General features: G+C 40.5%; 1 protein-coding gene across 3 annotated transcripts in view; it reads right to left on the bottom strand.

The window, feature by feature from the left end:
• The window catches only part of WAPL (WAPL cohesin release factor), a 69,008-nt gene that overhangs the window by 33,827 nt on the left and 19,348 nt on the right, over window positions 1-15,833 (bottom strand). For 2 of the 3 annotated variants that reach the window (XM_055118863.1, XM_055118866.1), the window contains exons 3-4: window positions 13,900-14,934; window positions 10,539-10,657 (exon numbers count right to left, since the gene is read on the bottom strand). In XM_055118863.1, the coding sequence (XP_054974838.1) occupies window positions 10,539-10,657; window positions 13,900-14,934 (1,154 nt within the window). The remainder of the gene's footprint in view (window positions 1-10,538; window positions 10,658-13,899; window positions 14,935-15,833) is intronic. The other variant, XM_055118862.1, reaches the window with a different exon arrangement.

Below are 15,833 nucleotides of genomic sequence, written 5' to 3'. Positions count from 1 at the left end.
CAGTCAACAGGGCAGGCAATTCAAAGAGGGTCCAAGGACGAGAGCTGCTGTGGTGCCAGGAATCACCAGTCACCACCCAGCAGTGTTCAGGTCTTCAGAGCAGTCACAGTAAAGCTTGGTAGAGCAAATGGTGCCAGAGATCTAACCTGGGTTGTCTACATGCAAAGCACATACCACACTAATCCCTGAACTATCTCTCTGGCTCCAAGAAATTTTTTAAATAAATGGTCGAAAAACAATGATACAGCCATATGGCAACTAAAAGTATGGATATCACACTTGTAGTCAATGTTCAACTCTAAGAATGTAGTAAGAAATAGGGTAGTATTATCTATTGACTAAAGGATCAACACATAAAGAAAACTTAACTGTTTAATGTATGAAGGAGCAGCAAAGTTCTTAAAAACAACTACTACCTGGGGCTGGAGAGATAGCACAGCGGGTAGGGCGTTTGCCTTGCACGCGGCCGACCCGGGTTCAACTCCCAGCATCCCATATGGTCCCCTGAGCATGGCCAGGGGTAATTCCTGAGTGCAGAGCCAGGAGTAACCCCTGTGCATCGCCGGGTGTGACCCCCCCCAAAAAAAAGCAAAAAAAAAAAAAAAACAACAACAACAACTACTACCAAAAGACCTGAGGATACATATCAGAACAGCAACACAATAGCAGTAGAAGACTGAAACATCCGACTTTGATCACTGGACATCAATTTTCTAACAATCAGGTAGAAAATCAATAAGGAAACAAGAAACAAGAGCCCCAAATTAACCTAAGAGGCCAAAGAGAAATTTTTTCACCAGCACACATGAAACATTTTCCAGGAGAGACAACACTCTGTGACACAGAATATGGTCACAAATCAGGAAAAGAGAAATCATACCAAGCCTCTTTGTAAACCACAATGCCATAAAGGTGGAAATTAACCACCAAAAAAGGAAGTCAGGAAAAGCTCATTCAGAAACTGAACAACAAACAACTAAACATCGGATCAAAGAAGAATTCAAGAAATAAAAGACTCTTTAAAGTGAGAAAGAGTTAAGGCAGGAACTACCAAAAGCTATAGGACACAGCAAAAGCATTATTAAGAGGGAAATTCACAGGAATCAAGTTTACATCAGAAAAAAAAAAAAAACACTCAAATAAACTAACCTACTTTCGGGAGCTGGAGATATAGTACAGTGTAGTAAGGTGCTCGTCTTATTCACAATAACCCTTAAGCATCACCGATACGACCCCTAAAACAAAAAACAAAACCACCTACTATCCTGGGGGGAGGGGGGATTCTTTTTTAACTAGAAAAAGAACAAATGAAACCCAAAGGAAAGAGTAAGAATGAAAATAATAAAAATTGGAGAGGAGCTAGAGAAAAGCACAGGAGGCAAAATGCTTCTGTGCCAACCCAGTTGGAATCCCTACCACCACATAAGGTTCCCAAGCACCACCACCAGGATTAGCTCAAGCACTGATGGATGGTGTGGCCCCAAACACTCCTTCACTCCTGCAACCCCCAAAAAATATTAAAGCAGAAACCAGTATTAGAAATACTGAAATACAAAAGGCCATGAAGCTTAGTTTCATGTTCTTTTATTTCTTCAAAAGAACAAATAAAACTAGAGTTGGAGATGAAGTTTAACAATAAACACTTGGCTTTGCATGTGAAAGTGCTCTGGGTTCAATCCCTGGAACAACAAAAAAGAAATAAACACCTAGCGAAAATTAGCCAGACTCATGACATTTTAATAAAGGGCAGGGGAGGGTAGTAGTGTCACAGTGTCTTCAAGCAGTGCTCAAGGGGATTCAGAAGGGACCCTCTTCCATTATTCAGGTGTGGTCAAAACATACTCAATTTCAACAACTCTTTTGGATCACAAAGATGACAGCTTTTACTTCTACACTTTGACCAATAATCTTGATCAGCAAACCAGCTGGCTAGCCTTTGGTGCACAGACATCCTAACTCCGAAGTCTCTAATGGATATATCAGAATATAAGGAATCATATACTGTCCAACTGATGCTGGATCCCAGCATGGACAGTGAATCTTCAGAAACAGAACAAAGTTAACCATAGGTAAAACAATTTGACACAGTAAGTTGCCTTGGGGCTGAAGCAACTGTATAGCAGGTAGGGGGCTGCCCTGCACGTGGCCAACCTGAGTTCCATTACCAGTACCCTCTATGGTCCCATGAACATCACCAGGAATGATCCCTGAATGCAGAGCCAGCAGGAAGCTCTGAACACATTGAGTATGGCCTCAAAACAACAAACAAATAAAAAAGCTGCTTTATGTTTGTAAGAGTAGGATTCTGTAGAACAAACGCTTGTTCTTGGGTGGAAGATGGGGCTATTTGTCCTTTAAAACCTTTTCAATATTTAGGATTGTGATTTTAAGTTGACAAACAAAAAGCTCACTTTATGAAACCAAAGTCTATATAAAACTACATATTACTCAACTATAAAACAGTAGTTCTAAATAACATTATCTAATATAATAATTAGACTAATAAATACAGTTGCCAAAAGCACACTATTCAGTGTCATATTGAAAGACAGAAGGGAAGAAAAAAATTAAGTCCAGGGTGTTCCTTTGAGAAACAGCAAAAGATTCTAGCAGATGGACCCAGCATTAGACCATGTGAAGTTTAAATATTTGAGAACTGAAATTAAACTAACAGTATGGTTAGTTTAATCCATGACCCAAAGACTTAACTGGGAAAATTAAGAGAGCCAGATAAATTACTACCTTCCAAGCACTGAAGGTTAGTTGGTAATATAAAGCTAGTTATCAAATTAAAAACAATGCAGACAGATGAAATAAATAAGTAAATAAGTATATTTAAATAATTAGTAACTAAATATTAATACACAAAGTTTTAGCAACAGAGCTAAGATTTGATCCAAGAATAAGTCTAAAAATACATACCGGGGCTGGAGAGATAGCACAGCGAGTAGGGCGTTTGCCTTGCATGCGGCCGACCCGGGTTCAAATCCCAGCATCCCATATGGTCCCCTGAGCACTGCCAGGGGTAATTCCTGAGTGCAGAGCCAGGAGTAACCCCTGTGCATCGCCAGGTGTGACCCAAAAAGCAAAAAAAATAAAAAATAAATAAAAATACATAACACAGGGGCTGGAGTGATAGCACAGCATGTAGGGCGTTTGCCTTGCACGCGGCCAACCCGGGTTCGAATCCCAGCATCCCATACGGCCCCTGAGCACCGCCAGGAATAATTCCTGAGTGCAGAGTCAGGAGTAACCCCTGTGCATCATCAGGTGTGACCCCAAAACAGAACAAAACAAAAAATATACACCACATAAATGACAACTACAAAAAGAAACTGCAGAAAAAACAGTACGCAATGATCAAAAATAGGATAATGGTCTCTAAGACCTCAATAAGCTGAAGCACATGGTTTGCATGATGGAGCTGAACAACCACTGGAGCATATCCAGGAGTAAGCCCTAGACACTGCCAGGTATGGCCTCAAAACAATACAATGGCATTATAAAAACAAACACATTGTAACTGCCACATAGCAAGGAAAAAAGTATTTAAATCCAGATAAATTCAAAACTAATCCCTATATTTAACCTTGCAGAGTAAACATTCCAACTATGGTCTTACCTAGTTTCTTTCATTTTCATCTTTTACATGTTCCCCCAGTCTGTCCTCAATGCTCTCTCTCTCTCTATATATATATCCCTGGTGAGTTATTAGGTAAAATACTCAGTTGATATGCTTTAAAAGTTTGTATTTTCTAAGATGTTTAAGATGGAGAAAGAAAAACCTCTTAGCTAAGATGGTCTTTGTAGTCTAGAAACTGATTCCGAACATGAAAATTAAGCAAATATGCAAATACATTGAAGATAATGAGAATCAGACTGCACATTCTGTCAGTAAGTGATGTAAACCACGGATAGTGGGAAGAATAAAACACTTGGTACTAACTTATATTAGGACCTATCAATACAAATTTACAGCTCTAAAAATACATACACTGGGACTGGAGAGATAGTACAGGAGGTGAGGCATTTGCCTTCCACATTAAGACTCAGGTTCAATCCCTGCCATCTCATGTGGTCTTCTTGAACCCACCAGGAGTAGTCCCCTGAGTGCAGAGCCAAAGGAACTCCTGAACCTCTCCAGGTGTGAGAAAGAAACAAACATTATTAAGTGTACTCTGTGAATTTAATATTTGTAATGTCTGACTGCTAGTTCCATCTACTCAAAGCAGGTCTTAGAAGAATGACAACCCGTAAGATTTACTAAACTTATTGACTAGACCTTTATTTCTAAATATCATTATCATCTAATTAAAAAGGGGTCATGAGGCTACTGGAGAAATACCCGAGTGCAGGTCTAGAAATACATAGACAGTTTATCAGTGTATCACTAAATAAAGAAATGTAAAATGATGGTATTGCTTGAGAAATAGACAGACCAAATCTAAGAAAAGATAGTATTAAAATAATGACAATACTATTATTTGTAACAATAAATGGGGCTGAGAGACACAGCTCAAGGGTACAGCTTGAACGGACAGGGACCTGTGTGATCCCTAACACCATATCCCCACCAAGCATGACCCTGATAGCCCCTGGCACTGCTGGGCCCAAGCAGCCCCGTCTCATCAGGCCCTAACATTGAATCATCCGGGACTGGATGATCGAGTACTGCTGGAAAAGGCCCTTTAGTCACTTGAAAAGCAGTATGGGAAAGTTAGCTAGCACTATGACACCTGGAAAGCAGCATAACCTGAAACGAAGCACAGTCCCATCACTGTGAACATAAACAAATGGATAAGCATTTGGGAGAATTGCTTATCTCCCAAATAAGCATTGACCCTCCCTCCCCCAGCATCGTAACATCGAAGCACAGGGAAGGGAAGGGATAAAGAAGGAAAAACACAAATATTTAAACCAACATAAAGGAATGAATACACAACAGAGACAAGAAAAAGATCTACCCTATACTGAAAAGCCAACTACCAACTAGAAGAGGCAAGAGAGGGAAAGGCATGGTAAGGTAAAGAAAAAACATTCAGAAACAATTATCATAGTAAAAGAAAATTTAGGCAAAAAAAAATGTTAAGACTAGTGAGTTAATGGGGTTGGAGAGAGCTCAATAGGCTGAGTGTCTGATTTGTATGCTAAGGGTTCTGGGTTTTACCCCAAGAAGCTGGGATCTAGTAGCTCTCAGGATGGCTGGGTGTAGACCAAACAAACAAGCAAATAAATTTTTTTAAATGGATTAAAATTTAACGAAAGAGGCTGGATACTACAGGAGTTAAGGAACTTGACTTGTACACTGCAGACCTCCCCATTTGATTCCTGGAACCATTTATGACACCCAGGATCACCAACAGTGATGCATGAAGGTCTCTATCTATTAGGCCATGCGCTAGACTGCATGACCTAATTTTTTTTTAAATGTTTAAAAAGTATTGATTTAATATGTTTTTTACTCTTTTTGAAATTTAGTTTGCTAGGGGACAGAACTATGTCCCTTAGTTTTAGTATGATTTTGTAGTTCACCTCTTTTTCTGTGTTCTTGAAGAATTCTTAAAAAAATAAACATAAGCAAAAAGAAAGTCTGGGTCAGATCTTAAGGACACTTGTTTTTCTCCCAAGACATTTTGATTGATCACTCTTGGGATAAAATCTATTCTGGGAACATGGAAAGCATACATTTGAATCTTTTTGTTTTGTTTTTAAATTTATTTATTTTTAATTAGTGAATCACCGTGAGGGTACAGTTACAGATTTATACACTTTTGTGCTTATGCTTCCCTCATACAAAGTTCGGGAACCCATCTCTTCACCAGTGCCCATTCTCCACCACCAGTAAACCCAGCATCCCTCCCACCCTCCCCAATCCCATCTCCCCCCACCCCACCCTGCCACTGTGGCAGGGCATCCCCTTCTGTTCTCTCTCTCTAATTAGCTGTTGAGGTTTGCAATAAAGGTGTTGAGTGGCCACTGTGCTCAGTCTCTAGCCCTCATTCAGCCCGAAACTCCCTTCCCCCGCATGGCCTTCAACTACATTATAGTTGGTGATCCCTTCTCTGAGTTGCCCTTTCCCCAGAATGTGAGGCCAGCCTCCAAGCCATGGAGTCAACCTCCTGGTACTTATTTCTACGATTCTTGGGTGTTAGTCTCCCACTCTGTTATTCTATATGCCATAGATGAGTGCAATCTTTCTATGTGCATGACCTAATTTTAAACCAAGTAGGTCTCTTCATTATCTGAGTAGAGACATGTTCACCTCTATCTCCTAATCAATATTAGTATTTAAAAAAAAATGACTCCAGTATCCAGTTTAAATGGCCTAGAGCTACAGTACATGCCTGCCTTGCATGTGACTGACCCAGATTATCCCTGGCACCCCTTAAGATCCCCAACCCTCACTTGGGAGTGATCTCTGAGTTCTGAGCCAGTAGTAAGCCCTGGACACTGCTAGGGGTGACCTCCAAACACTGACCACCATATAAGAAGAGAGAGAACTCAACAGCTCATGAGGTTCAATCCCAGCACCCATAATCCTCCCAGCACAGCAGGAAACAACTTCCAGCCCAGAAGTAGGGAGCAGCCCCAGAGCACTGCTAGGTGTGGTCTAAAACCAAACAAAAACATTGTATAAATCAACTCAAACTACATATGGAAACAAGATAAAAATTAGTATGAAACTCTTTTTGGGACGGGCATCCCTGGCAATACTCAGGGGTTACTCCTGGCTTTTACTCAGAAGTTATTCCTGGCAGTGCTCGGAAGACATATGGGATGCTGAGGATAGAACCCGGATTGGTAGAGTGCAAGACAAACATACTACACATTGAAACACCCTACCCATTATCTCTAGTCCCTAGTATGAAACGTCTGAAGACAACACTGAAACTTCATCTTTAGTAACGACAAAAACCTAGGCTTTCTTTAAAAAGTAGCAATTTCATGTAAGATAAAATCTTTGATGGGGTAAACATTAATTCTGTCAAATCAAGACACTGAATATACTAATATTATATATAACAAGGACTGGAGCGATAGCGCAGTGGGGTAGGGCATCTGCCTTGCACGCAGTTGATAGGTTCGATTCCTCCGTCACTCAAGGAGAGCCCGGCAAGCTACCGAGAATTTCCCACCTGCACGGCAGAGCATGGCAAGCTACCTGTGGTGTATTCGATATGCCAAAAAAGTAACAAGTCTCACAATGGAGACATTACTGGTGCCCACTCGGGAGGACACTGTGACAGTGCTACAGTGCTATATGTAACAAAACAAGTATGCAGAGCTGGAGAGGTAGCTCAGGGGTCAGCAGTGTGCATATGCCTTACAGGTTTCCACCTTTTCCCCAGTACCACCAAGTGTAGACCTGGAAGACCATGACACTTTAAGTGGTGCCCTGCAATACCAGACCACAACACTGACCAGTTTAGTCACCAGGAGCAGTCCCCAGAACCCCTGAGCACTGCCGTAAAGTCCTCCCAATTTATCAGTTTTAAGTTAAAAAACATAAGTACGATAAAATACTTCTGCTGCATAGAAAGCGCTGTGGTTGTTCAAAGAAAAATACATTTGCTGTGCTGTGAGCTGCACAAGCAACTTTTTTTCTGGAACACTTAAAAGTAACATACTATTTTTCTTCTTTTTTGTTTTGGTGCCACACCTGACAATGCTCATTTTTTTTTCTTCTTCTTTTTTTATTTTTTTGCTTTTTGGAGACACATCCAGCTATGCCCAGGGGTTACTCCTAGCTCTGCACTTAGGAATTATTCCTGTTAGTGCTTGGAAGACCATATGGGATGCCGGGAATGAACCCAGGTCTGCCGTGTGCAAGGCAAACACCCTACCTGCTGACTATCGCTCCAGCCCCTGCTCAGGTCTTATTACTGGCCTGTGCTCAAGAATCATTCCTGGCAGTGCTTGATGGACCACACAATGATAACCAGGGTCAGTTGCTTGCAAGACAAGTGCCTACCCCGCTTACTTCCTGTATTATTCTTTATATATGGGTACATTCAAATGTGAATTTACAGGGCTGGAGAGAAAGAAAAGGCAGGCAGGGTGCTAATTTTGCAAACAGCTGATACAGGTTTGGTCCCCAGCACCCCATAGGGTTCCCCTTACAAGCCCAGCCAGGAGTAATTAATGAGTGCAAAGCCAGGAATAACCCCAGAGCACCACCAGGTGGGTGCTCTCCCTCCCCGAAAAACAAACAGAAAGAACTCAATGGGCGGGTGCTGCAGTCTTCCTTTAAGTGCTTCTTACCAATAAAAAATTTCAACTTTGGGGCCAGAGTGGGCTGGAGCGATAGCACAGCGGTTGGGTTTTCGCCTTTCACACGGCCAACCCGTGTTCGATTCCTCCGCCCCTCTCAGAAAGCTCGGCAAGCTACTGAGAGTATGGAGCCCGCACGGCAGAGCCTGGCAAGCTACCCGTGCGTACTGGATATGCAAAAAAAAAAAAACAGTTAACATGAGAGATGTTAGTGGTGCCCGCTCGAACAAATCGATGAGCAACGGGATGACAGTGACAGAGACAGGGCCAGAGTACAGTGGCTGGGGTGCTTGCCTTGCATGCATCCGACCCGAATTCCCAGCACCCCAGATGACTAAGTATTACCAAGATGGCCCCAGATGATCCCCTCAAAGCACTTCTTAGGAGGCCTTTCAAAACACCAAAATAACAAAAATACTTAAGAAGGAGAAGGAGAAGGCAGCACATACCAGGCTATACTCAGGGGCTTACTCCTTGCTCTGTGCTCAGGGATCATTCCTGGTGGACTCGGGGGACCATATACAGTGCTGGATCAAACCCAGGTTAGTTACATCCAAGACAAGGGCCCTACCCACAATACTATCTCTCTGGTTCTGAAATTATAAAACTCTTACAAACAAGCACAGGGGAAAGGGAGAGTGTGGAGTTATAGTGCAGAGGGTAGGGCACTTGCCTTGCTGCAGCCAATCTGGGTTCGATCCCCAGCATCCCATGTGGTCCCCCAAGCCCACCACAAGTGATCCCTGGGTGCAGAACCAGGAGTAAATCCTGAGCATCACCAGGTGTGACCCAGAAACAAAACAAACAGGGGAAAGCAAAATGACAATATGATAATTTATTTTTTGGATGACACTAAATGCAGACAACAAAAGAAAATAGATTCCAACAAAATAAAAACATGTATCAAAGAACACAATGAAATAAAGAGACAACCCATAGAATAGAGAAATATATGTGCAAATTATATATCTAATAAGGGATGATACTTAAATCAACATTTTAAGATGAATGATTGATAAAATCAAGAAAAAAGCTCAGCATCACTAGAATTAAGAGACTGTAAATAAAAGTGAGACTATTTCACATCTATTAATTAGAACAGTTTTTATTTTTTTAATTCAGTAAATAATGGTAAGGATGTAGAGAAAGGAACCCTTAGTACTTCGCTAGTGAAATGTATGAAAGTGCAGCCACTTAAATTACATTTAAATGAACTTTGGCAATTTCCGGGAGGCAGTGCTGGCAATCGAACCTCGAATTCGTGAAAATATAAATTACTCTACCACTGAGCAGCATTCCTGACCCAAGTTCAGCAATTTAACACAGACCTAATATATACTCCCAAAATCACATTTCCACACACAAAACAATCAAAAAACTTCCAATGGACACCTGAACACAAATGTTCCTATAATTATTTTTGAAAAATCAATATGCCCACTAAAAAAATGAACAGGTATGTGTGATGTACATATTCAATGAAATAATCTTTGAACAGGAAAAAAAGAAATCAACTTTGTATGCTGGTAACATAGACCTCAATATGATGTTACACTAAGTGAAATAGACCAGACAGATACACAAGTGTTGTTTGATTCACTTACATGATATAGTTAGAACAGACAAACTTGCAGAGATTTATGTAGAATAGAATTTAATAAGGGCTGGGGACAATGAGGGAAAATTACTCAATGAGCAGAAGTTCTGTCCCAGATAAAGTTTTGGGTGCACATAACAGTAGTAGGTTAAGTCCCTGAAATGCATATTGCAAATAGAAAGTATGTATTACCACAATTCAAACTGATGGTTACAATATTTTTAAAATGATAAACATAGGGACCAGAGCAGAGAAGCAGGACATATCTTAGGGTGTTTGCCTCAAACGCAGTCAACTCTAGTCAGGATCTCCCAAACTGCATATGGGTCCCGTGACGCCAGGAGTAAATCCTGAGCACTGCTGGGGTAAGTCCTAAGAACTACCAGATAAATCCCCTTTCCTCCTCCAGTGAAAAAGACAATTTTTAATTGTTACGTGGTTTGCTAGTAAGTCAGTGACTTTTCAAAAGGAAAAAAAGAGTTGAAGGCTTGGGACACAGCCTAAGTGTTGAGTAAGTGGATTGTATGTGTGAGGTCTTGAGTTCAATCCCCAGTGGCCCTGGCCCTGAATTGGATGTGGTCCTGGGAGCTGAAATAACAAGGAAGGATCAGGGAAGAGTTGAGCCCACAAATAAATAAATAAAATAAATCACCAACAGTGATTTACTTACCCGTTTGGGGCCACTAAAAATCTTTCTGGTATTTTCCTTCGATTTATCTCCTTGTTTATTTGTGGGCTTCTTCACACTTTCAGGCACACCAGGCAAGTCCTCTGTAAAATCCAAGTTTTCTGAAATGGTAATCAAAACTAGCTAGCTTTTTAATATTTTAAGTTACTAACAACCCATGACTTATTAAGGGGAGAAAAGAGCAAAACTAAATGAAACTGCTCACTCTAACATATTCTCCTATTCTCACGTTGTTTTCCCCACATCAGGAGAATTAGGGAGCCAAAGAGACAATACAGGGGTTAATAGGTGCTTCCTTGCAATCTGATGCATGGTACCACCCGGAGTGACCCCAAAGACAGAGGCCCTGACCACCATTGGGTATGGCCCCACCCCAACCTCCCCACAGAAATAAATGCTGAATTGTTATCAAATAATCTGTTCTTCGACATTTATGTAACTGCTAGATATGTTTTGTCCTTTTTTGGGGGGCTAGGGGGGTTGGTTTGGGGGCATTTGGGGCAACACCCAGCAGTGCTCAGGGCTTATTCCTGGCTCTACACTCAAGGATCACTCCTGGTAGAGCTCAGAGGAGCAACCCAGATCAGCTACATGCAAGGCCTTATCCACTGTACTATCCCTACTGCCCCTACATATTATATACACATATATGGATACTTAAACAGATATGGTCTAGTTTAAACACACACAATATATCTAAATCTAATATTTTTCCAGAATTGAAGCACACTAAATAATGCTGGCCCATTATATTGAAGTAGCCCATAATAAAGGCCCAAATAACATCCTGTACACAAAGTTAAAAATAAAAAGCAGGGGCTAGAGCAATCAGACAGCAGTTAGAAGTTTGCCTTGCAGGTAGCCACCCAGGTTTGATCCCCAGCATCCCATATGGTTCACCAGCACTGGTAGGAGTAATTCCTGTGTGCAAAAGCAGGAGTAACACCAGGGCATCACCAGGTATGGACCAAAATCAAAAGAAAAAAATTAAAAATAAAAAGCAAAGAGCATCACTTATTCTTGGCAGAAGACATTTATCACTTAGTTCAACGTGACTTCAGTGTCTTAGAAGTCTTAACACAAAATCGAGGATTAGAATTAACAAAGAGCTACAGTTTTTCCTAGCCCAAAACAAAAAAACAGTACACCTCTATTCCAAACTCTTTAAGTGTTTGCTGTTTCAGATATGATACTGAGTCAAATTCCAACTTACACATTGATAAAATGTTTTCTAAGTTTTTACTACTCTGAGGGGCTGTAGAGATGGTTCCAGGGGCTGTAGAGTGTGGGCCAAATACCAAACCATACTTAAGCTTGGTACTAGCTTGAAGCATTAGGAAGGAATAAAATAATTAACATTTCTGTATTTTTACTGTGGGACGCACAACCTGGCAGTGATGGGTGACCACCAGGAAACTGAACCCAGGTAGGCCGCATGTGTTACCATTTGAGATACCCACTTCTTTCCTAGTACTACTTCACATTTAGAATTTACAAGTCATATTTCTCACAAGATCAACTTTAGTCACAAGTTTTCAATTGTAGAGCAGCTTAACTGCTATCAAGGTTGGCATTAAGAGCCAAGTGTCACACCGATGGACTTGAGCACAAATTTTACATAGTTACCTGAGAAGGCAATAAAATTTGGCTGCCTAGTCAGATCCCAAATGACTAGCAAGGAAAACTATAAATTTCAGTCTTCAAAAAAGATTTAAAACACTAATTTTGATAATATCTTTACATAATTTATAGTGAGGAACCCCTGAGGCTACCACTGTACCGTTTTAGTCTTAACTGTTAAGAGTGATTCAATCAAGCAAAACTTTTTGGGAGTTAAAAAAAGACAGGTAGTCTTGTTTAATTTATGAGAAAAATCAATGTGTAAGAGTAAGTTCATTATAAACGTTTGGGATGGGGGGAAGGAGAGAACTTTGCCTAACAACGAATCCACACAGAAAACCTATGAATGATTAAATACAAATAAAGCCCCGCATTCCAGAGACTTTGATAAATTCTTCCTCACTCAACACATCACTATTTCAAAGCCCATGTCAGTAATGGCTTCTTATAGCAAATTCCACTATCAAAGACTACTCCTGCTTCAGTAGTATTCAGAGGATTATGCAGCACGAGGGACTGAACATGGGCTTCAGAATACAAAACATCTCCTTTGAGCCCTCCCAGAGCCTGAATTTAAGATTCTTTAAGATCTTTTTACATTGGGGCCTAAGAGATAGCACGACAGGTAGAACACTTGCCTTGCACACAGCAGACCTGGTTTGATGCCTCAAACTATGTATGTGGAGCCCCACCCACTTGCCACCAGCCCTCCTGCCAGGAGTAAACCCTAAAAACAAAGCCAGGAGTAAGCCCTGAGCACCACAGGGATGGGATTGGGGGCAATGGTACATAAAGCAAAATATGTTTTTAACTATAGTTAATTCATTTTGGGCCAGCTACAAAGTCTGTATTAATCTTAATTTTCCAGTATTTCCTATCATCAACGTAGTTTTAAATGTCCAAAATCTTGAGGCCAGCAAGTTGGTTGCTTGCTTTAAACCTGAGTTGGATCCCTGGACATGCTATATGGTTCCCCAACACTACCAGGAGTAACTCCTGAGTGCAGTGCCAGGATTAAGCCCTAAGCATCACTGGGTGTGGCCCCAAAAAAGCAACAACAACAACAACAAAAAAAAAAGTTCAAAATCTATCCTATATTACCACTACATATCAACTTGCTTGGTGTAATCCCTGTACACACACAGATAACAGAATCAACACACATATCCAAAAACAACCTGTACATTGGTTCCTTACAATGTGGGATTTGATTACTACCATTTAAAATATTGTACCTTTGAGGGCAAGGTAGATGTCTCAAAAAGTTGAAGCACAAGCTTTACATGTGCAAATCCCGGGTTTGATCCTTGGCACCACATGGTTCCTCCCCCAGTATCACTGGGTATGCCCAATGGATGGAGGGGAGCAAAAGAAGGAAAGGGAGGGAATACATAAGAGTGCCATTCAAAGAGGTCCTGTGTGGCTCTAGAACACAATACTGAACCCAATCAGTATCTATTTCCTTGATTTCTTTTCTCAGGATTCTCACCTTTTCCTATCAGTGTTGTTTTTCCTACATGTATCTCACATTCCTGGTTTCAACTATACTAAGACAGCTAAGCCTACTATCCCACATAAAATTAGTAAATAAAAAAATCAGGTTTTTTCTTCTCCAAAAAAAAAAAAAAAAAATAGAACTACTTCTAATAAAATTGAACAAGCTCAAAGAGGAAACCAAGAAGATGTGATTTATTCCTGAAAATAAATTCAAGAAGTTTCTTACCTGCATTATTAGCACTAGATTGGCTATCCTGGGAATTATCATTGCTTTCTGGAGGAGGCTGCGAGGAGGGTGATGGAGTCGTTTTAGTTCTTTTTTTGCTTGTCTTTCTTTCCACTTGACAATCATCTTCATCATCATCTTCACTTTCACTGAGATCATCAAAGCCAAAATACTTAATTTTGTAGTTAGAACTCCCAGAGCCTCCTTCATCACCTCCTGTTTCATCATGATCTTCAAAACCGAAAAATTCAAGTTTAACATCCTTTTTGGATTTAGTATTACTAGGCCGAAATCTAGTAGTGGTCTTAGAAGTTGCAATATCTGCCTTTTTTCTTAGACGGCCAGCTTCTCCCAAATCTGCAGGAGTTGATGCAGTGAACTCATCCATGCTGCGCTCCATAGTATCCTGTATGGTAACATTACAAACTGACAAGCAAGATGGATGTAAAACAGTGTAATCTCTAGTCCGTCCAACCGTCCCTCTGAAACTGGTCCCACAACTTACACTGCCTTTCTTTGCCTGATTCAGGCCATCTTTACTTGACTCCGTGTTTGCTTTGGCTAAGGCCTGACTGGTTCCGTCCATTAGCTTATCAAAATTGGATGCTCCTTGTGAGGGTTTTGCTTTATTGGCTCTACAATACGTCCTACAGTTGCTTGGCCTAAGAACACTTTGCACAATAATGTCTTCCTCGATGGCTTCCAACCGATTTTTTAAATCCTCATCCTTCATCTCCGAAAGAGGATCACTATCCAATCTTAAAATACAATCTTCTGATCTTACATCTTCAAAATCATTATCCCATTCATACAAACCAGTTCTTACAGATCCCTTAACCGAAGATACTTCTGATGGAGAATCTGACCTTTTTCCAAGTTGGGAATTCCATGTATCATTTATTTCCTTGATTTCATCAGATTTATACCCAGAAACCACTGTACTTGCTGCATTCGGTTTCTTAGTACTGTCTTCAGCATTTTTGTAAGTATGGTGACTATTCTTTTCATGCTCCTCACTAAAATTCTCCACTTTATCTGTACAAAGGAAAAATAAGTTAAAGAATAAAAACACAAGAAAAATGTGAAAATTAATATAGCACAAAAAGGTAACACACAAGGTTAAGGCAGCTGCCTTACATATATCAATCCTGGTTCAAATTCCCGGCACTGCATTTGGCCCCCACCAGGAGTAATCATCAGAGGCAGAAGTAGCCCGTAAGCACCATAGGATGTGGTCCCCAAACAAACAAAACACCCACAGGAGTATATTTGACAAAGAGTGGAGAATAAAAAAGAATTCCACTTTGGGAAAGTGATTTATTTCATTCCTATATACATCCAGAAGTGGAATAACCGGATAATAATGTAGCTTTAATTTTTTGAGCAACTAGAATAATCTTTTTTTTAAAAAAATTACATTACTGTACTTTTTTATTTTTGGGGTCAAACCATTGATGCTCAGGGGTTATTTCCGATTCTGCACCAAGAATCACTCCTGACAATGCTCAGAGGACCATATGGGATGCTGGGGATTGACGCCAGGTCAGTCACATGCAAGGAAAGCACCTTACCCACTGTACTAACTTTCCAGCCCCAAATGCAATAATTTTAAACTATAAAGAAATTGTTTCAATCTGACATTCCCCATTCCACTTTTTCAGTACGTAGCTCTCTTATCTTTCAGTCTGACCTCTCCCAACATTAAGTGCCTTAAATATGACTGCCACCCTAAATTCAATGATTTCAGCAGTGTTAAAAGCAACTGGATCAATTCAGAAAGACATAAAAATGTATCAGTCAAACGTTCTCAGAAGTACTATGGTTTTTTTTATTTTGTTTTTTTTTGTGTTTTTGTTTTTGTTTTCAAATAAAATCACTTAAAAGTTGGGGCTTTTATCCAGCAGGCATTTGTCTGCTTACAGGCAGCAAACCCA

Source organism: Sorex araneus, chromosome 11 (assembly GCF_027595985.1).
Source record: "Sorex araneus isolate mSorAra2 chromosome 11, mSorAra2.pri, whole genome shotgun sequence".
NCBI lineage: Eukaryota > Metazoa > Chordata > Mammalia > Eulipotyphla > Soricidae > Sorex > Sorex araneus.
The sequence above is the reverse complement of the archived record's forward strand: the minus strand, read 5'-3'. Positions and strand labels throughout refer to the sequence as shown.